Raw genomic sequence first — 24,419 nt, 5'->3', positions numbered from 1 at the left:
TAACTGGAAGTCGGTTTTAACAAAATGTAAATGTTTTTCAAACATTTTTTTTGCATGAATAAATGAAAATTGACAATTGTAAATCTAACAGTATTGTATATTGCAAAAACAGATTTGTCCAAAATAATTGCATGTTTCTAAAATCATGACATTTACAGTAGATGTATCCACACACTGTGCTTTGTTTTGAAAGAAAAAAAAATGTTGAAAATTTAATCATGAAAATGTTTTATAGCCAAGAGGTAGTTTCACAAAGTCTTAAAAGATAACCTTAAAAGTTTCTAGAAGTTATCTTCACTGGCTATTAAGGAGACTGAATGCAGAAGCAGAGCACTCATTACCATGTCATCATAGTGAACGTCAATGTAGTCTAATGTTAAAGTGCATTAATATTGACTGTTCTAGTGATGGCTGTAAAATATTCCATTTGTGACTGTAGTGTCCATCTTCTGGAAGTTTAAGGCTCATTTGATGGTTGATAACCCACAAGGATGTAAAGTTATACTCAAATGTGTGATCTGAAAAGTATTTTGGGTGAATAACTTGCTACCAGTGGAAACAAGTTGGAATCTTCAAAGAAACTTCTTCTTCTAATTTAGCCATAACTGCAATTCAGGGTTGACCTCATGAATCTGGTCTCTATAGCAGATGTCCAAAGCTACATAAAAAGAAAAGACTTGAACCTGATAATCAACAACCAATTGACTCAAAAAGGGACCAAGTAATGTATTTAGATTGAACATGGAGTTTTTTTCCGTAAGCAGTATGATTTACATAGTAAGGTAAAGTTTATGTTGAAAAAGAATGGTTTGGTGACTGTGAAGTATGGAAGTGGATCAGTTTTGCATCCTCTGGTCCAGACATTCTTGTTAGAGTTGAGAGATGGAATTTATATCAATGTATATCAGATACATGCTTGGTCACAAATGGAGTTCCCAGCAAGATAATAACCTAAAATACAGCTTTAGCTAAAGTACATGCCAAGAGGGTATTCAATCAGAGTTCCTGAATGGCCATTTCAATCCCCAGACATCAACCCAGTAAGACACCTGTGGTGAGAACTATAAAAGCTCTTCCTAAATACAAACTTCCCAAATGTAATCTGAAGGAGCTGGAAATGTCCTGCAAGGAGGAAATGCAGGAAATGACCAATGGTCCCTAACAGGAAGTACCTGAACCTATTAGTGGTGTTGAAAGGATTATTTTTTAAAGGGCTTGTTAGTTTTTTATGAATTACATTGTTTTGAATCTTTAACTCAATGTTACTCTTTCCCAGTTGAGCACCATAATGGATTATTAGGATTATATTTGAATAGTTAGGCTTTGCTTCTTGGGAGTTCTCTAAAGAGACAGTCTTTGAACTTGAGACCCAGCAAAGACAACTTGGTAGTTTAATCAGGCCTCAGAATAGTGTGTAGCTTGTACTGCGCTGGTCTATGGATGTCGTATTGCATGCATCACATGCTCAGAAATTTCTGAAGTATTGTTGATTTTCAATAGGAACTGTAGGTCTGATCACACTGTTGCAATGCTCTGCTTCATTTACTGGTCGAGGTCATAATTATCAGCATTTTCATTTGTGGAGTTTATTTTGTTTCAAAAATATAAAAAAAGGTTCTGATGGAATTATTCCTAACAACAGCTGAGGTGCTTTTTTCTATATCTCACAATACTTTATGAAATGAAGACCTTCTTAATATCAATATTAATATCTAATTCAAGAAGAATTTAAAAAAGAAGTCAGAGACGCACTAGAAGAATTAAGTTCTTCTACTGTGTCTAGTGGCTCTTGTCTGAACTCTACAGGGCAACAATATCTCCATTTTCAAACAGATTTATTTCTAATTTCTCTCTCCCAGCTATAACACGTAATATCCTTTTTATGATGTGATCAGAATTGTTACGAATGGTGTTAAATGATCAGAAAGGTAGTTATGTAAAAAAAACGTTCAATTGTATCAAGTACAGTATAGCGAGCTGAGTATGAACATACTGTTCAGGTGGGTTAGTGACTTGAGGCAAGCAGGGATAAGACTGTGCACTAATGTAGGGCTCTGCCAACTGATCTCTACAGTCGTTACAGCTTTTAGAATCATGATCTCAAAGAATTTCCCTTCTAAGTGCTTCTGACCCCAACTATTTTGCATGCGAGTGCTTCAGGATTATTTGCATGGCTTTTTTTTGCAAAGCTAATCCTGTGCCTAAATAAAAACACAGCAAACGATGTTTTGGGAAATTCATTTTGTCTACATTCTTGTATTTTGTGCATTACAGGAGGTACATTATGCATTTGAAATGATGGGAAAGACCTGGGCAGGGTAGAAGCTAGTAATTATAATGTTTCAAAATGGAATGCCAACAGCAATTGTGCTTTTAGTGTGTCAGAACCAATTTAAATAGGAGTAAAAATACTAATTCTAGGAATAATTTGCATAATGACAAAAAAAATACAAAATAACTATATTTCTAAATTTTTGCTGACAGTAGTACCCTGGCATGATTGGACTTGCTTCATTCCATTGCACTCATTCTTATTACTACACCTCAGACAGCTGCTCATGACAAAAGGTCTCATATTGTGATGGTTTTCAATTGATGGGATTCAGGGTAATTAAATTTTACTGTGTGTAATCAGATTTGTCCATAGACTAGTTCAGGTTTAAAGAATTGCTTTAGACATTTTGAGATATGTTCCTGTCCGTGAAGTAACTCATTGCATTGACATTCATAATTTTGCTGTCTGAGAACTATCTATTTTATTCTTGGAGCTGAATAGACCCCAGTCTTACCTTTGACAGGCCTTATTTTGTGATTATAGGATTATTGACATGAGTCAGAGACATGAGTCAGATAAACACACTGATACTGTAGTTCCCTTCAGAAACTGAGTGGGGAGTATGGATGTCTGTGTTTATGGTTGGGTGAAAATGCAGAGCCTGAAAGGGTGGTGTTGGAACTTGAAAGGTGTTTTACTGAAAGCAACTTTTCAGCCAACAAAAAAAAAAAACATAGCGTTAGACTACATTTTCAAAGGAGCACCTGAAATTGTTGAGGCAGGTTTTCTTGCTAACAATATCCTCACCCACATTCTCACTTTGCAGGACAGCACCATTTCTGCTTTCAGTACTGATTTCCTCAGTAGATTTGAAAGCACCGCTACACGTTATATAAAATTATTTTTTATCATTGGTGGGTCTTTGCATTACTTACAACAATAAAGTTAAAGCTGACATCAATGCACAAAACTGTCTTGTTTTTCCATATCATTATTGATGCTTGGCAATAAAATTTACAATGTTCTGATTTCTAGGTGCTCAGACCTGCCTGGTGCCACAAAGGAGACTATAGAAGTCAGTACCATCACTTTACCAAGCTCAGAATTTGGGAAGACAGAAATTGCGAGCACTCTGAACATTTCCAAACTGGATTTTCATACCGTGGAATGTGTGGCTCAGATTGGCAGTGAGCAGGTTTACAACTTGTTCTCTGTCAATGGTAAGTAGTTTATTTTTTTTCTTAAAGACATGGTTCAAACACAACAGTGGCTTAATTAAGATTAAGATAAGATCACTTTACTGGCCATATACAATTTCTTGTATTAGGAATTTATCTTTTCTCATACCCCAACTTGCTCTCCATGAGATACATAAACAGGGAGAGAAGCTTGGGGTCAGAGCACAGGCACCCCTGGATTAGTTGGGGCTAAGGGTCTTGCTCAAGGGCCTGATGGAGTAGGATTCCTCTGCCAGCCACGGGATTCGAACTGGCAACTTTCCAGCCACAGGCAAAGATCGTTAGCCACAGAGCCACCGTACTACCCCTTAAACACTGGTTCAGACAATGTCTGGTGTGTAATCCGTCTTTGGACCAATTCTGTTTGAGTGGGGTTTGCTACAGTGAAGGTGAAAGAAAACATGTAAAAGCTTTGTGAAGGTAATGTGTTTTTGAAGGTAACAAGTGAAATCTGATATCAGGCTGGCTGCTGCTATAATTCTCAAAGTATAGCAGGGAAACAAAGTCAAGGTCCTGCCAAGTAAAGAAGAAAAAAAAACTAAAAATAAAATGCTGATTATCCGTTTGATTTAAGTTTGTATTTTTTTTGTAAATCTGTGGTTTTAGATTCATTAGACTTTTTTGGGAAACAAAAATACTGTGTCTAGTTTTAAGCATATGATTTTTAGAAAAAAAATTAGGTTGGAATGCACTTTGTTTTTGTGGTGTTTTTGGCTAAACTTATATAAATGTATATCTCAGAAGTGAGCGTGTTTCTAGTATCTTGCATATTATAGATCTTGAGCAGCATGCTCAAACAAAGCAAGAACTGACAATATTATTGTTTCCTGCAAAAAAAAACCCTGCAATTTGCCCTTAATATATTAGAAGAATGAACTATTATACTGTTCTGATATTGTGATCTGTTTTCTTTTTATTCTTGTGTCTGTGAATCTGCTCAAGATGGATTAGACTTTAGTGCAAGTTCAGCATTTGTTAGTGGTATTATCTGTTGCTCATTTTTTTAAATTCCTTTGTTCCCTCAAGCTATCACTCATTCCTGGTTATTATAAATCTTCTCTGTACATTATGTCTTTTTTAACTGCATCTGCATTATAAATAAAGTTTAGAACTTTAGAACAGAGAAGTTTAGAAGTCATAGAAGGCAGCAGAGTCATTAATTATATTATATCAAGTCAGCATTCATAGCACAGATTGTTGTTGTTCTAAACTTTATGTAAAAGGTGCATCATGTTATCAATCTCAATTTGATTTGTAATTATATCCAACCTTTCTTTCTGGTTTCATTGCTGAAATGTCTATCCAGATTCCTTTTTCTAGCTGTATTTGTTGTGGTCTAGACTGATTCATGTGTAGTTGTCTTGATGTATATCTTTCACTTTTGGAATTATTCTCACTTTTTAATCAGAGCAGTAATGCATTATTATTTTTAAAATTATGATAATACTCTGTCTGTAGTCCAGTGTCACCACAACTGATATTTGATTTTGAAATTGTGGTGCAGAGATAAAAAGGCAATTCTATTTCCAGAGTAAAAATAATCTCAACAAATTATTTTGCTACAGTATACTGTACATTGTAGAAGTGTGTTAATTTATTCCTGTTAACTTTTCCTTATTGTATGGATATACAGTGGACGGAAAGCCAACAGAAACCTTTTCTTATTCTATTCCATTGAACTATGTTTGTACTGTACTATTTACAACCTTTAAAGAAAACAATCTCTGTGTTGACCTCAACACACTCAGATGCAAAGACCCCTTTGTGAAGTAGGAAACTGAGGCTCATCCTGTGTACACTGTAGTAAAAACCGTCTATCTTCCAATTAGACACCAAGCCCACATTTCTGACACTGTGCTTTCTGTTCATTGTGTCAGTAAGATAAGTGCAGTCCAAACATGTTACAACATTTTTCTAAATAAATAACAAGTCTATTACATCAGAATTTAGCTTAGGGTACACACAGTATCCTAAGTATGTGCAAGATTTCCAAACAGGACGTCTCACTTGAAGAATAACTTAATGCTCTTATAAGAAGGGTTCTGTAGAGCACTGAAGAATGGCTGGCTTAAAAAGCCATTGACAGATTTGCAAGGGATTTATTCTTGCAGACGCTGCATTCTGAGATTTGAAATAGAGAGCAATCTTCTTTAGGCTGAAGAGCTCATTACAAATGACTGGAGTGACAAGAAAATAATAAATGACAGGCTTCTCATATGAGAAAAATATAATTATAAGAAATGTTGATTTTGACAAAATGGGGATTACAACAAAAGTTTGGGAGGGGTGACAACAACCAGGTTCCATCAAACTCGACTGTCTGTAATTAGCAATCGCTCCTGACATCCATTCCTCTCCCAAAACGCTATAAATACCTAGGAGATCCCTATCTCTCTCTCTTGCATGTCTCTTGCATGAGCCTCACTGTCTCGCATGCGTTCTTACACAGACAGTACTACGACCCTGCCTACACCATACAATCAATATTCCCGTTTGCTGCTCCGATGCACAGTTGATCTCAGCCAGGAACCGCAGACTTCCTTGTTCTCCGCGTACCAGCTGGCCATTGATCTGACTCTTCATCGCTTTTCAACATCTGCCAGCTTCATCTGCAGGTCATGCCTTTCCCAAGACCGAGACCTGCCGTTTCCAAACCCCTAGCGCTCGACTATCCACTTACTTCTCCTGTTTTTTCTAAATGGGCTGCTCTCGACAAACGTACATTCGCTGCCACGTTTGCAAGTCTCCCATTTGAAACCTTTCCTCCCGTTATCACCTGGACAGTAGCTTGACGTCACTAAGCAACATTTAAACAGCTTTCGTTCAGGACGTACATCTAGGAATATTACTCATTTTTCTATCAAAGATATACTTAATGTATCCTGTGCTCCCAGTAAACTTCCACATCTCCCGACAACGTCATCAGCAATGCTACACTCCAGTCCGGTGCAAACCCTGAGTTGCCATTGCAGCCGACCTGCTGAACCTACCCTCGTGTCTGTAGACTCTGGATATAAAAAAAATGCTGCTTATTTCGCATTCGTCACCCGCATTACTGACGTTAGTCGCATTCATTCTCTATGCATGGACCACACTTCCAGTTACGAGCAGGAAAGATAAAAGTGCAACAGACATGCATTTCCACCAGTATCCCACAAACCTGTTTAACCGTAAAGCAAAAAAAAGTACTGAACTTCGGAGAGAGTAATAAATAAATAACAATGGCTCTTCAGCACGCTTTGCTCAGCTCATAGCAGGACGGAACCTCTGAGCCACTCTCACTGCAATCCCACAACCAGCCATTCTGTAATATCCCTGCATTTCTTCATTCAGTGGTCTGTATTTGTCTTCCTTATCGCGTCTAAACTCACTCCTCTGAGTCTCAAGTCCCCTCCATGTCCTTTTAATCTCACTTTTCTCCTGCGCATTAAACTACATCTCGTGTCCCTATCCCTGGTGTTCAATTCAGCCCTGTGTTCCTGTCTCCGCTGCTACTGCGGCCATCTCCTCGCCCCCTGGTCTGTCTGGCGTCCCCCCTCCGGCCCAGTCAGTAGTTGTTCCGTGTCTTGTGTCGCTGTCTCATTCGTGTTTCTGTACCCGGTGTTCTATTCAGGCCTTATGTCTTGTGTCCTTGTCACATTGTGTCTTGATCCCTGGTGTCCAGTTCGGCCTCAGGTCCTTCCCTCTTGTTCTCTGCTGCTACCAAAGCTTGATATTCGTACAGGTAAGTCCTACATGTGTCCCTGACTCATTCGTGTCTCAATCCCTGGAGTCTACAATTTCCATTGCTGCTTTTGGGGGTACAAATGGAAGCTTGGGCCCTTATCCATTCAGATAACACCGCCAATTGAATAATACCAGTGACTTCCTTTCCAGATATCAAAGTTCTCGCAAATCCGGAGCTACTGCGGACGTTTCTTCCAGCTCAAGGCTGCCTCCTTGATATTATTTAATAAGCAGCTCGCCCAGGTCTTCGGAAGCCTTCCTTCTTTACATACAGTAACCCTGAACAAATTCTCCACCAGTTGCTATCCAACCTCTGCAATGACCCACAGTTCACACCACAAATTCTTCTCACCTCCTCCATGCTTCATAGTTCTGCATTGGTGGTTTGGGGTCCTGCTTGGTTCTTTGGGGGTCCTAGTCTCCTTGTCCTCTGGCCAGGAGGTCAGCCCTCAGCCAAGCGGGTTAAGCCAAAATTTCCCTCCATAATGCTTTATTCTTGGGTGTTATCATTCCTAGTGAAATATGTTTCTTTTGTCCAACTAATTTATTAGTAATTTTAAAATTTTAGTCCTTTTAAAATTAAAGTGCTCATGAAATGCATCTCTTTTTAAGGAAATCCAAACTTCTTAATATCAAAATAATGCATTCAGCATGTTTTATTTTTTTTTTTAAAATCTGGATCAGCTATCATACAGTATGTGTGTACTGGTGTGTACCAATGAATATAAAGCCAAATTTACACACTCAGGTTTTGGCATTTTTAGTTACTTTTCACTGAATATCCACTGATATTCATGCTTAAAATTCCTTATATTGGACTTCTGCTTCTGATATAAGACTTTGCCTATGATGTAAAATATTTTAGATTCTAAAACAGGATTAGATAATATTTAGATGGCTGAATAGACACATCACATTTGCAAATGTTCATAACACTTGACACACTCATAACACAAGTATTAATGTTTTAGGTGCATTTTCACTGAATGTTTCTGAAAAATGTTATTTCGAATTTTTCTAAATGCCAGTGTTTTTTTATTTTTTCTTGCCTTATGTTTTGATGCCTTTTTTAAATTCAAAATTTAAATTAAAATAAGAGAATTAGCCTACGCATTTCTGATGTGTCTTAATGTGCGTCTGTGACAATTGTGCATTTACAGTGTTTTAAAGCAGATATATTTTTTGTCCCTTTTGTTTTATTAACTCCCAGGTTTAACTTCGTATGTGTTTTAAACTTTAACATGGCATGCATTTTTAAACACTGAGGGTTTAAAACAAGGATATACTGAGAGCTGTGACAAGCTGGTTGTGCTTTACGAATACAAGCATTGTTAGCGTGGACTGAAGAGAAATCTTTGACATTAAAGATTTAAACCATGGCTTGAGTCAGAATTATATACAACCTATATAGAAGAAAAACCGCCACAACATGACAGTGTTTGTTTGTTTGTTTCTGACTTCTGATTCAGAGAGGATCGTGCAGCATGAGCTCTTTACTCCGCTACTGACTGGGTTTGTTGCCGCAGCGGGAGGGCTCTGCTTCATCCTCTTCGTTCTGTTCTACAAGTACCTGCAGGTACATCACCACAGTCTGATCTCTCTGCTGCTCATGTTTTTGCTCAGATACTTAGTGTTCATGAAAGAAAGAAATCTCCTCTCTTTCGTTGCAGAAGCCAAAATATCAGATTCAATGGAAGGTTATTGAAGGAATAAATGGCAACAGTTATGTATATATTGATCCATCACAGCTACCATATGATCAAAAATGGGAGTTCCCCCGAGATAAACTCAGATTTGGTGAGTTTTCAAAAGCTTTTAATCTGCTAAATAATAATACATTTATATTTAAGAAAATTAATATAGAGTGTGCCCCCTAGTTCAATAATTCCATTATTAATCTTATAGATTATCTCGGGAATGTTAACTAGTAACAAAATTTCTGGAAACTCTAAAAAGGTCCAAAAATATTTTTGGCATTGGGCTGCAATAAAAATGTTACTTCTGAGGGGGCAGCTGTGCCAGCATGTGAGCTGTAAATATAGACGTTAGATCCAAACTGAAAAGTGAAAAGAATGTGGAAAATTATTTGGACTGGGAAACTTTCTTCCGCTGTGCGAGGACTAGACTAGAAGGGTTAATTGTTTTTTTTTCGGTGTATTGAATTATTACTCTACTTGAATCATTGTTGTGGTTCATTTACTATCAGCGTCAATGTCAAGCATTCATCATGATTTCTATATGGGGCAAGTAAAGAATGATGATCACTGATAGCTTTCTAGCTTATTTATATGTGTGCTTTGACATCAAGGTTACATTGGTATCATTATGCAAGGAGCTTCATCAGCTTGAGACACAAATGCAAATAAAATACTGTTTCCAAAGCATTATGTAAAACTGCTATAAATCATTATACCTTGTTTTTATAGAAATTGCTCATACTGTTTATATTAAGTGCTTAGACCGCATTTTGTATTAAAGCTGAGTTAGAACTGGTTTGTCAAAGTAGCAGATCAAGAGGAACTGTCCTGAAGATTTTGTTAAAAGTAAGACCCATGTAGTAAGACCTATGAAGACATAAAATTCCTATAATTACCCAAATTAACTTCTAGGTAAAACACTGGGCTCTGGAGCATTTGGAAAAGTGGTGGAGGCCACAGCATATGGAATGTCAAAAGCAGACACAATAATGACTGTAGCTGTCAAAATGCTGAAACGTAAGTTAAATCATTCCTTTAAATTAGTCCAAGGGACTTTTTTGGATTTTGTTTTGTTCTGTCTTCTTAATACAACTTACATTTTACAAGTTTAAACTTTTTTTTATAGCAAGAGCTCATGCTACTGAAAAAGAGGCACTGATGTCTGAACTCAAGGTCTTGAGCTACCTAGGGCATCACATGAATATTGTCAACCTGTTAGGAGCTTGCACAGTGGGAGGTAACATCGTTAAACCTGTTTCCTTAAGTAGCTTGTCTATATCTTAGTGTTTTTAAAAAATTATCTCTTATTCAGATATGTTATATATTATGTTTATAAATGTATGAATGCTACTTACATTTTTTTTACTTGTACACATTTAGTTACCCTTCCAGCTATTTCACAGAGCCAAGTAGACTTAGCTTTTTTTGTAACCTTTCTTATTTACTTAAGAAGATGAGTGAAGTTCAAACAGATTAGTATGGTGCTCTGTTTGGAAGCGCCTGATGTTTACATGAAGCAAGGCTAACAGCAACCGAATAGCCAGGTTATGAGGTTTTACTGGATAGATGTGGCATGCTTCAATGAGGATGCTGTGGGAGGACGAATTGGGCACAGTGTAAATCTCAGCTTACAGTCAGCACTTAAACATTTAAATAACATACTGTAGCTTCTATAACAATATATTGGCCTTTGTATTGTAAGCAATATATTGCGTACAATATACTGTATATGTAATATGTATACATATATGTACAAAGGAACAAGTAATAGGTTTATTCCTGAAAAACCTGAAAAGAGAAGAAAGAAAACACAGCGTTTTGGCCGTGGAGCCTTCTTCAGGTGTCCTGTCCTATCCACCTGAATAAGGCTCCACGGCCGAAACATTGTGTTTTCTTTCTTCTCTTTTCAGCATGGAATAAACCTATTACTTGTTCCTTTGCAGCCTATGCATGCTGATGCAGCTACCCACCTGAACTACATATATATGTAATATATATGGCAATATATTGGCCTTTGTATTGTAAGTTTGCCAACAAGAAGATGGATAACAAGATATTCCTATACAATTATCTGGAGCAGATAGCAGATATCTGGAGCAGATATCACTAATTATACAATACAGTGATTTTGTAACTGAAGATACTAGCTTGAATCAAGTGCAATTTAACTTTTGTCATTCAAAACAGAACAAATGCAAAAACACATGAAACAGACATGAAGTGTGCTTAAACATGAAACCTAAAGGGAAAATGGAGTAAGGAGTAATTAAGCTAGGTTTAAGGATGCAAAGCACAAAATAAAAAGCAAAAGGAAGGATTTGTGAGACAAAAGTTGAAAAAATTGCACAGCATTGTAGAGTTTTTAGAAAGCAAAGTGGAAGATTCAAAGTGAAGGATGATGTGTGGAAAATAGAGACAGTACAAGAAGCTTTCCGTTCTTCTTCCTCTACCACATGCTGACAGAAACTGTGGATTGTTTTAGTTTGTACCAATGTGAAACTCTCTTTATAACTTTCTGCAACTTGTGCATTTGCTACATATACATGAACAATCTCTAGTCATGTAAATTGAACACTTTTAAAATATATTTTTTTGTCAGACTGCATTTTAATGGTATAATTTAAAACATGCAGTAATCCATACAAACAATGCTCACACCAATACAAAACTCTGGTGTTTCTACTCTCAGGTCCGACGTTGGTCATAACAGAGTATTGCTGTTTTGGTGACCTCCTGAACTTTCTCAGAAGGAAAAGAGACATGTTCTTTTGCTCCAGACTGGGAGATGACTCGCATTATAAGAATATTCAGAACAAAAGAGAAACTGAAAAGTAAGGGTCGCCTTTATTTGAAAACATCTTTCTTTTGTTTTACAACTTTCCTGTTGCTTTTGGGCCATGAGTTCAAAGTTTAGAATGTTTTTGTCTTCCACATAACAGACATAGGTTGTATTTTTTTCACTAGGCATATACTTAAAATAGACAACATGTACAATATTTCACATTATTATACTGCTATAAAAAAATATTTTGGTTTTACATAGTTCTACTCTTTTCTCTCGTTGTCTTTCTGTATTTATACAGAAAACGTTCTGTGGTGATCAGAATTGATTAATCTAAAAATCAGAATTATATTTAAAGATAAAAGTTAATCCTGTGAGAAAGTATTACTTTTCTTGCATGATGCCTAAAAATTGTTGTGTCTAATGTTGCTGCTTTGGATTTCTTTAACAGTAGTCATGTACCATGAATATTGCGTGTTCTGGTATGCTTTGTATTTATTAATGGGTACAGATGACAGCAGCAGTTCTCTGTAATTTACACTGCTGAGATAAAAAGACAGATGTTTTTTCACATGCTATATTTTGAATAATTATATGTAACTAAAGTAGATGTCTGTTCTTTTATTCACTTCTCCTTCACATAGTGAGGAAAGCAAAAACGGGTATATGACAATGAGACCGTCCACAGCTGTCCCCAGCTTACACAGTGCCCCATCAGAGAAGAGGAGATTAAAGAGAAAAGGTGAGTGCACATCATCAGTCTTAAAAGACATTGGAAGTGCTTAAAGACCTCCTCCTATTTACAGTACATTTTAGTCTTGGATCCTTAAAAATGTACAATTTTCATTACAGTTTCTTAGTTCCATTTAGAGTAAATACACAGAGTCATTTTAAACTTCAAATTAATTCTATTAAACTTAGTTTTCTTTTTGCAGCGAAAAAAAAAACTGTTTAAGAATACTTTCTGCTTATGAATTTCCTTAAGTATCAGATTTTACCTAGTTTTAATTAATTAGATATTTACCAATTAGATATTCTTTCAGAGGTCAGAATGCAAAGGCTACAGTGAGCTCATTTCATTCACCTCAGGCGTCCTGTTTATAAAAAGGTCAGAATTCCTCTCTGGTTAGACCTGACGAGAGGTCAGCGGTCTCTCGAAAGCACTGTTTCTGGGTTTATCGGTTAAGATCGGAGATACAGTGAGCAGCTCAAGCTTCAAGACGTAAAGCTGAGCAATAACCTGTCACAGAACTTAAATGAAAGGAGGCCTTTGCAAGGGCAGAAAAGGTGTACAAGTGCGATTTCACAGAGCTTTGTCTGCTGCTGCTGTGTTGTTCACTCAGTACATCCCTAATGAATAAAATAGGGTTGTATATTGCAATAAACAGGCTTTTTAGATCTAGACTGTAACACTAAAATATCTTTCTGTTTCTGGTTCTCTATTGATTAGGGTCATATGGTGATAAAGATGTCAGCAGTGACGTTTTACAAGAAGATACAAGGTCACTTGATACAGAAGATCTCTTAAGCTTTTCTTATCAAGTTGCAAAAGGAATGAACTTCCTTGCTTCAAAAAATGTAAGATTACATTTCATTTGTGATAAAGCTTTTTTTTTAAATCTAAACTACAAATGAACTGTATTGTGAAATTCTTTTATGGTCATAAATATCTCAAGATAATTCTTACCTTCCTGTACAGTTTAGTCTTCCTTTAGATAAAACAATTATTACATTTTCTTTTGCTTTACTGTAGAAGTTTGCCACATTTGGTTGAATTTATTTTTTGAGTGTTTAATTTCTGATAATATTTACATGGTCTGTATTTTACATTACCCTACTCTTGTACCTCTTGCAATATGCATGCTGTTCTTTGCATTCACAGTGCATTCACAGAGACCTGGCTGCAAGGAATGTTCTGCTTACAGAAGGGCGGGTGGCTAAGATTTGTGATTTTGGTCTTGCCAGGGACATCAAAAATGATTCCAACTATGTTGTAAAGGGCAATGTGAGTCTAATTCTGTTTTTACAATGGAGAAGGAGAAGTAGCAGTGGCTAGGATTCTGGACCCTTCACCTGAGGCCAGACATTTCCTAATATGGATCTTACAGTCTTTTTAGAAAGAGAGACCTCAATACCACAACAGTCACCCCATCCATTTTGTGTGAGATGTAAAGCTTAAACTAAAATTCATGCTTATCTACTTTTAATTTTTTTTTCCCAAAATATCTTTTTAATATTATTTTGTATGTGGAGCAATGTTTTTTTTAATCACATGCAAAGTGTGTTTCACAATAACTGTAGTTTAGTGTGCATTTTTTAAAGTTATTTTGTTTTGTTGTTGAATAAACTGTATATTTGCAACTGCCCATGGAAGGCAGGAGCAACATCTGCATGTATTTATTACAGGTTTGCCAGCTGGAATAATTCTGGTGTTTGTTTTCCTTCAGGCTCGGCTTCCTGTGAAGTGGATGGCACCAGAAAGCATTTTTGAATGTGTATATACCTTTGAGAGTGATGTCTGGTCTTATGGCATATTGTTGTGGGAAATATTCTCATTAGGTGAGTCTTGCCTAATTCATCGAACAGCTTCATTTTTTCATCTTTAAAAAAAAAAATTACATTCAAGCCATTCAACTTTTGTAGGTAGCAGCCCTTACCCCGGAATGCCTGTGGATTCCAAGTTCTACAAAATGATCAAAGAGGGTTACCGGATGATAGGACCTGAATTCGCACCCAATGAAATGTAAGAATTAAAAAAACTGAGGAGTGTTTATTTGTAGCTTAGGAACTCACAAGGGACTTGAGCCTGTAAAAGCAGTCATAGTCTGGAACTCCCTGAATGAGATGCTGATCCATTGCTGGGCAGACAGACATAAGCACACACTCACACCAGAACCAATTTTTCCAGAAGCAATTTAATGTACAAGTATGTCTTTGGATTGTGAAAGGAGACCACACAAAGACAGGGAGAATGCAGATAGCAGTCCAGGAATCGAACCCGGGGCTCCAGCACTGCAAGGCAACAATGCCAACCGCTGCACCACCACGCCACCTGATTCCAGTAACCGCCAGGGCAAATATGATTTCCTGTTCTCAGTTTTTAAAGCACTTCCCAATATTTTGTGTTAAATTCCATTTAGTGTTATTAAAAGGCTTAAAACGCCCTTTTAATTGCTTCTCTGCATTGTCTAGAAGATGTAAAGGTCATGTCAACGTAAAGTCCTAAGTCTTTTTCATAAGTAGCTTCTTCAGTGCTTAAAATGTCTTGCATCTATAATTTATTTTTTCTACCTGCATGTAATACTCTACACTTGTCTACATTACACATCATCTGCTAGTTGTTGCTCAATCTTGAATTCTATTTAAGTAGTTGAAAATTTGATTTGTTGCATCTACACTGTTTGTTAAAATGACTATTATGATATCTTATGAAAAATTCACTAGTCAACTTCAACTTCAACTATAGTATACCAGTTTAGATCATTGACATACACTAATTTAAGAGCAATACTCACTAATACCTTAAGATCTCTGTGGTATTCCACTTATTACATTTGGCCAATAAATTTACATTTACAAACAAAATTAGGTGTTCTGTAATAATGTCATTATTATACTATTACCCAACTCCCCCACCAGATCACCCGATCACCACACACTCATAAATGGTCTTAAATCTTTAGAAAGGTCGGAGGGACAGCTTTAATAAACTAAATAATACTCCATAGTTCAATCTGTCCTCTAAACTGCTAAAAATGAAAAAATACCTCCAAATAAAGAGTGTAACAAACTCTGCCTGACAGATTTGGAAATAAAACTGTTGTATTTCTGCAGATATGCAAATTTGGCTCCATTCTGTACAACCTGTCTGATAGATGTTGGTTCATGGATTGCAGGCTATAACTTGCTCTTTCCTGTATGTGTATCCTCCTCTACAGTATATTCTTCACACACGTCTTATTTTTTCTTGTCTGTCTTACTGTATGTGTCCCACAATCACGTGATCTGTGGGTCATCTTCTACGAAGTTCCAGCCTGATATGTGGTCTTTCCATTGTGTCTCTGTTCAAACTGAGCTATAATCAAATAGGTGCTTGGAGTGGGAATTACCTCATCGTGTTTGTAACCTTTCTTATGTTCTTAGGACTGGGGTTCTTAACCTGGGGGTCACAACATAGTCCTAGGGGGGTCACGCAATAAGCATCAGAGACAGAATCAACCAAATGTGCACACACACACTAGGGTGGTAAACAGGACACCTATGCAGCTTCAGGGTTGTTGCACATCAAAGGAAAATAACAGAGGTAAACAATTAACTATTATATACACCTGCACAGTTAAGACTATTTACATTAGCAGGGTGACTTAGCGTACTTAGCCTGCTGTGCGGTGCGCTCTGCAGTGCGCCCGGCGAGAGCGCTACATTAATTTCTATTGAGTGGTCCATGATTGCATTGATATATGTAGCACTTTTTTCTTTTGCGCAAGGTAGTCGTGATTAACCGAGCAATGAAGCGTTTTTAATAGGTGGCTCTGGAAGAGTGAGAGCTGAAGACAATGTGGAAAATTGCACAGCAGAAAACTCAGAACAGGAAAAAAAAAAGAGAAAATATGACAAGTTTTTTTTAACAAAAGCTACAGGAGCTAAGAGGCCAACAATCTACCCTCTAAAAAGCCAACATTGTGAACCAGAAGGCACTTCAGGCATCTTTTGTCATAACTAACTGGATTGCCAAAACTGGGAAGTCACACACGTTAGGTGACTTTTTTCTTACCGTGCTCTAAGGAAACGGTTTCAATCATGTGTGGGAAAAGCGTTGCAGGGCAGCTGGCATTGATACCAGTGTCAAATGATACTGTGTCTAACCGCATTGGGCATATGACAAGGGATGTGGAAGAGCAGGTGATCTCGAAGATAAAATTAAGTGTGTATTTTTCTTTAGAACTTGACGAGACCACTGATGTCTCCGGAGATGCACAAATGCTCGTTTACGCCAGATTTGTTGAAGAGGAATAAAATTAATGAGGATTTTTTGTTCTCTCGTCCTCTTCCCGAGTGTGTCACTGGCGCTCAACTTATCGTTTGGCTGGACACATATGTACGTGAGCATGAAATTGACTGGGACACGTGTGTGGGAATCTGCTCAGACGGTGCACGAGCTATGACTGGCAAACACAGTGGGCCAGTCACGAAAGTACAGGCCATTGCTCCGTTCTTTTAATTTGTTGTTGTTGCTTATTTTAAGTTCCTTAAAGTTTTTTTAACTACATTTTTTGGTAACAAGCACTTTGAGTTGCAAAAAATTGTATGAAAGGTGCTATATAAATAATAATAATTATTATTATTATCATTATTAAGTGAGAAGGCTTACAATTTATACAACTTGACAATTTTTAAATCTGTGTGTGGAAGGAGGGTTGAAAAATATTTTTAACGCCAAAAAAGGCTCGCACTCTCGAAAAGGTTAAGAACCCCTGTCTTAGGAGATAAGTGATACAAGGATCTCACCCTGGTTTCTCTCAACAAATGGCTGAAAATCTGTTTCAATATGGCTGGATAGCTTGTTTCAAAGAATTGCCTCCTGTTCTCAGATGTAAATGGATTTTAAAATAGTTTTCACTTTTTTGTTCTTTGGTTCATTGGATTATTGCAGAATATTGCAAGTTTGCATATTTGTCATATTGTCGTTTATATTTTCACATAAATATTCTAAATGCTGGAGCCATGGTAGCTCAGATGTCTAGCTTATGACTGGAAGGTCCTGGGTTCAATCCCAGGTAGGGGCAAGCGATGTAGCTCTAATTCCTTCCAGATGGCTCCCAGGTCCACTCAGCCTGTTTTCCAAATGAGTACTGGGGGTTAATCCTTCTGGGGGTAACAGGCTGGCTGGAGCGTGATGCTGACCACATCTCCTCCATCTCCAGTGTTGGATGGTCAAAGAAAAATGGTGGCCCTTTCCCCCTCTTCCCCATAGGCCTTTATGGGCTAAAAAGGGACCTGCCTACCTATTCTGAATGCTAGGTGTTCTTTACATTTTCCTGTATTCAAAGCAACTGTGTCAATCAAGAAAAGTTCTGGTAAATAGTAGCAGTGTCTATTGTTTTTTTCTCTGACATTAATGAGAGATCGAAACATTCCTGTAGTAATACCTTGCAATAATTGATCAAAATATCTGTATTGTTTGGAGTGAGTTCTATTACACATTTTAAAATCCTGTCCAACTCATTGTTTAGTTTATATTAGGGAACTTTACCTGGTGTTTTATAATGCACAAGAAATTCCTGTAAGCACACATCATGATTAATCTGAGAGAGAAGTAAATAATGACAATTTCCTTAAGTACTGTGCAATTGCATTAGCATCTGTTTTGTAAAAACAAAGGATAATATTATTACACTGTACATGTTGTAAAAGTAATAAAACATTATATTACGATGAATAATATTTAAGTCCAAGACTATAATAAGAGGAATAAGGATAGTTATATGTCTTTTATCTTCTTCAGAAAAGCATTTCATGTCTGTGGTGCACAGCAGCAGAATGCAGGAGGTTGAGGTTTTGAGGTTACATGGATTTCCATGCTTGTGAAGAAAATGACCCGATGGTAGCATGTAGATAATGATTCGTCTGGCTGGAACTGTGGCATGCAAGTTAGCTCTGTTGCCTCACAGGGGCTGCGTGGGATTTTGACAAGTGTTTCTGGTGGTCTGTGCTGCAGCCCCATGGACCTGGGGTTCAGTTCCATCTTGGGGCTCCTGTCTTTGTGGAGGCCACATGCCCCCCATGTTCATATGGGTTTTACTGAGTGCTCTGGGGGTCCCTGGGATTTTATACTTGGGTAGTTTGTTCCATGTACTGTTATGGGACTACATGTGGAAAAACAGTGTTTCCTAACCTAGACCTGGAGATTGCCTGTGTCCACTGAGATCTTTCTTGATTAAGGTTATTGATCCTTGAATCAGACTGTTTTTAGTAATAGCATGAACCTGTGGCAGAAGCTGGGTTTCAACAGTTCCCTCATTTAAACAATTATAAAGTTAGAGATTAGCACAGTGTCAATACCACATGTTTGTTCATATCATTCATTGATAGCTGGAGTTCTGTTTACTACATTTCTTGATAATTATACACAGAAAAGATTATTTCTGGAACTTAGAGCTGATTGCAGAAAACGGTTAAAATCTAGGTAAGCTAAGGGTTCAATAATTTTAATTAAGAGTTTGTTTGGAACACAAAGCGAGGATCCAGAGATACTAATGGACCAGGGCTGGGAAAAACTGCACAGAGAAATAGAGCCAAAAGAACTTGACAGGCCTCTGCTTTGTGCATTCATTGCACCATCCACGTCTTTCTGATGTTCTTCTGGAGTTTTTAATTTTATTTTGTATATAACACTTTCTTACAGGTATGAAATAATGAAGGCATGCTGGGATACAGACCCTCTTCAAAGACCATCATTTGAAAAGATTGTTGAGATGATTGAACTTCAGCTGTCAGACAGCACTAAACATGTGAGTTAATTTGTCTGTATTACTTATTTTTAGTGATAGTGTATTTGTGTTGCCCTAAATCTCAATGAGAAGGAAATCAGCAAAGATCTAAGCAACTGATTGTAAAGTTTGTTGTACTTATGGATTTGTTCAGATATGCTATTAGTAATAAAATTTCACAGATAAAATACATTTGACCTTTAATAGCAGAGGTAACATTTAATTTGGAATTATCACGACCTTATGTCAGACTGCCCTTATTATGCTTATTCCAAGACATTTCCATAGGACATTTTCAACAATTATAAGCCTTATAAACCATCAAGAGGCTTAGGAATTTACATATTTCTTCAGAGCTGTACATGTTTTAGGGCTGTGTAAGGGTTGCTTTTCACTTTAAAGTCTGTTAGGCTATAAGGAGACATAGTATTTCACTTCTGAGAGGAACCAACAACCTGGCCAGTGCCCATTTTTGGCTTGCTACTTACCAGTCTGTCTCCTACTGGAATTTGTACGATAGGGTCACAAGTCTACAGACTTGCATCATTATTCCATCATCATCCCTTTTCTCACTACAAATTAATATTCTTTACATGGTTGTAAGAAAATTGGTAAACCTTAATCCTTGGCAGATGGCAGAAGAGCTAGTCTCGTAGATAACACAATGTAAAACTATTTGTTTTCCATTTGTTTTTTTTCAGATTTACTTAAACTTCTCCAGTAAGTTTTCAAACATAGAGGAGCTGCACTCCCATTTCTGGCGGCTCAATTCCGTTGGCAGCAGCACCGCCTCCACGCAGCCTCTCCTGGTGGGAGAAGATGTGGTCTTTGAGGATGAGCAGAGACACCAGAGAGTCTGATCCTTCTGTTGGCTGGCCTGAGTGCTAAAGGGCTACTAAACTTTTCAGAAGAGTATTTCAGAAGTGCCTAAGAGAAACTGAAGGAAGCTTCTAGAGAGACGGCAAGGGGTATAAACTGTGTAATGCAGGTAGTGCTTTTAGCTGTCAGAATGTGGCTGTTGCCTTTGCTTATTATATGCAATTCAGTCTCTTTGCTGTTCCTGTGTCACTCAGAAAGATAGTCACAAATGTTTTTTAAAAAATATTTATAATGGTTCAGATAAGTTCTCTATTAAATTTTCCATGTTTAAATGAAGCTAGAAAAAAATTTAAACAATTATATTGTTGCATAAAATTATTGCTTGATGCACCTTTATTTAAACCACTGCTTCTAAGCCAATAGGTAGATTTCAGTGTCAGTTAGACTAAAATGAAGATTTAATTTCAGAATTAACAGTATTCAAGTTAATTGCAGATGTGTGCCTATCCACCAATGCTGTATGACATGTAATAACTATGTTGTTTAGCAAAATTGGGCATGTCATTCTCTGTTGGTCAGTTTTATTTGGAACATTATGAAGATCTTTGGAGTAATTAGCTAGACAGTAATCTGAGGATAGTGACAAATATGCATTGAAGATGAATACATGAGTATGTTGTACTGTGTTCTCATGAAATGATGAAATATGTCAAATAGGAAGCACAACACATTTTTTCAAAAGCAATGTTGTTCAAAACTGGGATTTTCATCGATTTCTAGTTCATGTGGCTCAGTAATGGCACAGTTCAGACAGCTATCAAAACACTGTGCCCTGTCACACTCCAAGAGCTCCACAAAGCCTCACAGAAGAGCTGAAGCTGCCTGAAGGAGTGCTCCATCTCTCTGACATCACTGTAAACCTTCCGGCACTTGTCAGGTCCCAGGAGTCGATGTTTCACTGAAATCTGAGGAAACTCAGCCACCACTTGGCCTATCCTGGTGCATTGCACGTAGGGAATCCCAGTCGACACGCCCAGACTGCACCTGGCTACATCTGAGCTGTAGAGCTCGAAGTTGTGCTCTGGGTGCCTTTCCTACTTGAGCCACCAGGGAGGCCGAAAGGGTCTTCTACTGGAATACTCCACAGTCAGGAAACTTACATTGGCTTGTTCTTATTAGGTTAACAAGTAGTAACAAGCCAGATCCAGAAGGCAGGCTGATGTGTCTGATTGGGAAAGAAATCTTATTAATGAACCACTGAGTCAAAGTGAAATGAAACTTGTAACTAAAGATTTCAGGAATAGAAAGCCTCTCATACAAGTGCTTTTGTCTGTATGACAGATGAATATTGTTAACATAAGCAGATGTTTTCTATTAATTGGTCTATGAAGAAACAAGCAAACAGGCATTTTGAATAGTAAATCTAACAGAAATTTTATTACATATGCAATTTCATTTCTTTACAAGGTTCATTTGCTGTTGTGGTGGAGGGTACAGTATAAAAATGCAGAGTCACTTATAACCCTGTTTGCACATCTTGGTTGTAGTTATTTAATTGAGTGGTATATTTATTTACTTTATGCTGATACAGTGACTTTTACCATAAACTTCCTGTTCTGAAAGGTGCGCTACTATACATCTTTAAAATTCAAACCTCAATTCATAAATCAAACCTGTATTGGTTTTTAATATATTTTATATTATTTTCATTTTGCAAAATCTCATTTTTTTATGTGTACCTTATACCAAAGGTTCATTCTGTAAGGTTGTCAGCATAACAATATCAGAATGATTGTTATTTTTAAGACATTCAAGTGAAGATATTCCACTGGATATAACTCAAGATACAGAAATATTTACTATGATTTGCAACACTGTAGCAGAGCAAAATCCAAGTGTTTAATATAAATCTTATAAACTGTCATATTTAAAGTAAAACAGCCTTGTTGATTCAGTGATCAGTAAATGGCACTGGTCTTAAACATTTTCCTCCTGTTGGAATCCTGACAGGATTGAGTTACACACAGCAAGTCCCTTGTGCTTTGTTTCCAGTTTCCTTACAAGGATGTTTCACTTCCACGTGTTGTCATTATGTGTTACTCATCACAGCCCTGAACAAGTACAAGCTTTTACTTCCTTAATCCTACAAAATGGCTTTGTGTAGATGTTTTGCGCACATCAAAATCCTTTATACCATTGCTGCATTTTAGAAACTTTCAATTTGTGCTGAAAGATGTTACTGTATGTACATCTTCAAGTAATATCAGTGTTTCTACACATTTTTAGTTATGTCTTTTTGAAGTGCATATCGGTACTTGTAAGAAACTTGAAAGCTGATGCATATTATCATACAGTAGTCATTTATTAAGTCTAATGCATTCAATATATAAAATGACCGTGGACAATAAAAACTTGTTGTCCTGTCTGGATTTCATCATTACGCCAATAGTTTTATATTACTCTGGGGCAGAAAGATTAATGACAAAGGGTATTTTCTATCATAAGCTTTGCATGGTTTCAGATTCATCTTTCAGATGTGACAAGCTTACTGGAATACTTTTCTTCATAGATGTTGTGCTAATATCGGTGTAGATTACCTTTTGGCAGCTAATCTATCAGAAATTAAAGATAAGGGTAAGGCTGCTTTGTAGGTTTTTTAGTTGTTCAGGGCTAGTCAAGAAGGCTAACAAGTGAGTCTTGTTCATCTTGAACAAGCAGATACTGTATGTAGTTCCCTAAATCCAGACCAGTAGTATTTTTTCCCTAATTCCAGCACCTTTTGGCTTTTTTTGGAGGGGTTGGGGTTTCTTTTTTTCAAAACACATTATGTTAAAAAAAATGCTGTCATTAAGATATTTCTATAATTTTCTTTGGCTCTTGGCTTGATCAAGAAAATGAAGACACTGAATACATTCATTTAGCAAGAAGTTTTAAAAAATGATTATGGGAAAGCTAATGCCTGTGCCTTTTAGAAACTGGAATTCGTCCAAACAAAGGTAATAAACAGTATAGGGCTTTTTTAATCTGTAAGTAATAAAATAATAAGGAAACTGGTACTGAAATTTGTCTTTATATATATATAGTTCTTTGGTGTATTTTAGTCTGAACTGTCCACAGAAGTAAAAAGGAATTAGTAAAGCTCAAATCTGGAGTATATTGGACTACTCATTGGGCATATTTTAGTTCTTGTTCCTTCTTTTCCTGTTGTAATTTGTACTTTTGTTTGCTTGATATAGTTTTAATTAATTTTGTTCTATTAGTTAAAATGATTTTGGAATCTCTTTTATACAAGAAGATCCATTTTAAGTTTACTTTTAACCGAAACATGTAGGATTGAAAAGACTGAAGCAAATACACAATCTTTCTGAGCATTTCCATTTCGGTTAAAATTATTTTAGGTTAATTTGCCTGAAACAAATGCAAATGTCACCCCAGAGACCTGACATTTTTTTTTTCTCCAGGCACTACTGGATTGGTATACTGGTTGTCTCCATGTTTTAGTGGTTCTGTTCATTTCAAAAATCAGTTGAGAGACATTGAGAAGAAAAGTACAAATTTCTCTATGTGTAATTCTAGAAGCACAAACATTTGCAATGTAGAGCTATTTTCATGTTTGTTTTGTTTTTTTTGTACATCTGTAAATAAGATTTGCTTTAATGTTTACCACTATTGTGTATGTCTGTTAGCTTTTCTGTATATCTGAGATATCAGAAGTATTTCTTAGTTATTAAAAACATTTCTGTACAGTTAAATCCATGAATAAACTATTTTATGCGTCTGATGTGTACTGTATATTGGAATAAAGTCCTCCTGTTTACTGGATATACTGGTTTTTGGAGACATCTTCTCATGGAGGCTAAATCCACTGATGGTCCGTATCAGCTTCTTTCCCTCGGCTTTGGCAATTAAATGCCAATAAATTTGTAATTTTAAAAAGGAAATTTGGATTGTTCTCTGTCATTTGTACAACCACAAAAACTTTGGAATGTTGTTAATTATCCATGAAATAGATAGTAAATATCTATTTCCTAATAGATAATATTTTATAATAGATAAATTGACTTATTTTAAAGGCTTTAAGGCATGGACTGGGCAGCAAACATGTATATACAGTAAACACCTTACGGGCAGATCTCATTTTGTTTTGTGTGCTTGAAATAATACCACACTCATCACAATTCAGCAATGTGGGGGAAAAAATGTTTACCGTTTATCTTAAACTATCCAGGGAATCTATTGAACACAGTTACCTATGGCACATTCTGAAATACTACAAATTTATTTATTAAGAACAATTACATTGCCTTCGTTAACTCGTGAACAACTGTTTATCTCAACAGGATAGTATTTTTTAAATTTGGCACAGTGCTCGCTGTCAAATGTAAACATTTT

General features: G+C 36.7%; 1 protein-coding gene across 1 annotated transcript in view; it reads left to right on the top strand.

The window, feature by feature from the left end:
* kita (KIT proto-oncogene, receptor tyrosine kinase a) overlaps nt 1-23,968 on the top strand; it is a 31,889-nt gene extending 7,921 nt beyond the window's left edge. Inside the window, exons 8-20 of the mRNA XM_088915687.1 lie at nt 3,311-3,495; nt 8,709-8,815; nt 8,910-9,036; nt 9,849-9,953; nt 10,063-10,173; nt 11,626-11,767; nt 12,363-12,460; nt 13,169-13,296; nt 13,601-13,723; nt 14,166-14,277; nt 14,362-14,461; nt 19,124-19,229; nt 19,910-23,968. Coding sequence (XP_088771813.1) covers nt 3,311-3,495; nt 8,709-8,815; nt 8,910-9,036; nt 9,849-9,953; nt 10,063-10,173; nt 11,626-11,767; nt 12,363-12,460; nt 13,169-13,296; nt 13,601-13,723; nt 14,166-14,277; nt 14,362-14,461; nt 19,124-19,229; nt 19,910-20,068 — 1,603 coding nt within the window. The 3' untranslated portion in view covers nt 20,069-23,968. The remainder of the gene's footprint in view (nt 1-3,310; nt 3,496-8,708; nt 8,816-8,909; nt 9,037-9,848; nt 9,954-10,062; nt 10,174-11,625; nt 11,768-12,362; nt 12,461-13,168; nt 13,297-13,600; nt 13,724-14,165; nt 14,278-14,361; nt 14,462-19,123; nt 19,230-19,909) is intronic.
* The last annotated feature ends 451 nt before the right edge of the window (nt 23,969-24,419 follow it).

The sequence above is a fragment of the Atractosteus spatula genome, chromosome 1 (genome assembly GCF_055471065.1).
Source record: "Atractosteus spatula isolate fAtrSpa1 chromosome 1, fAtrSpa1.hap1, whole genome shotgun sequence".
NCBI lineage: Eukaryota > Metazoa > Chordata > Actinopteri > Semionotiformes > Lepisosteidae > Atractosteus > Atractosteus spatula.
This window is presented reverse-complemented; position numbering and strand designations above follow the sequence as displayed.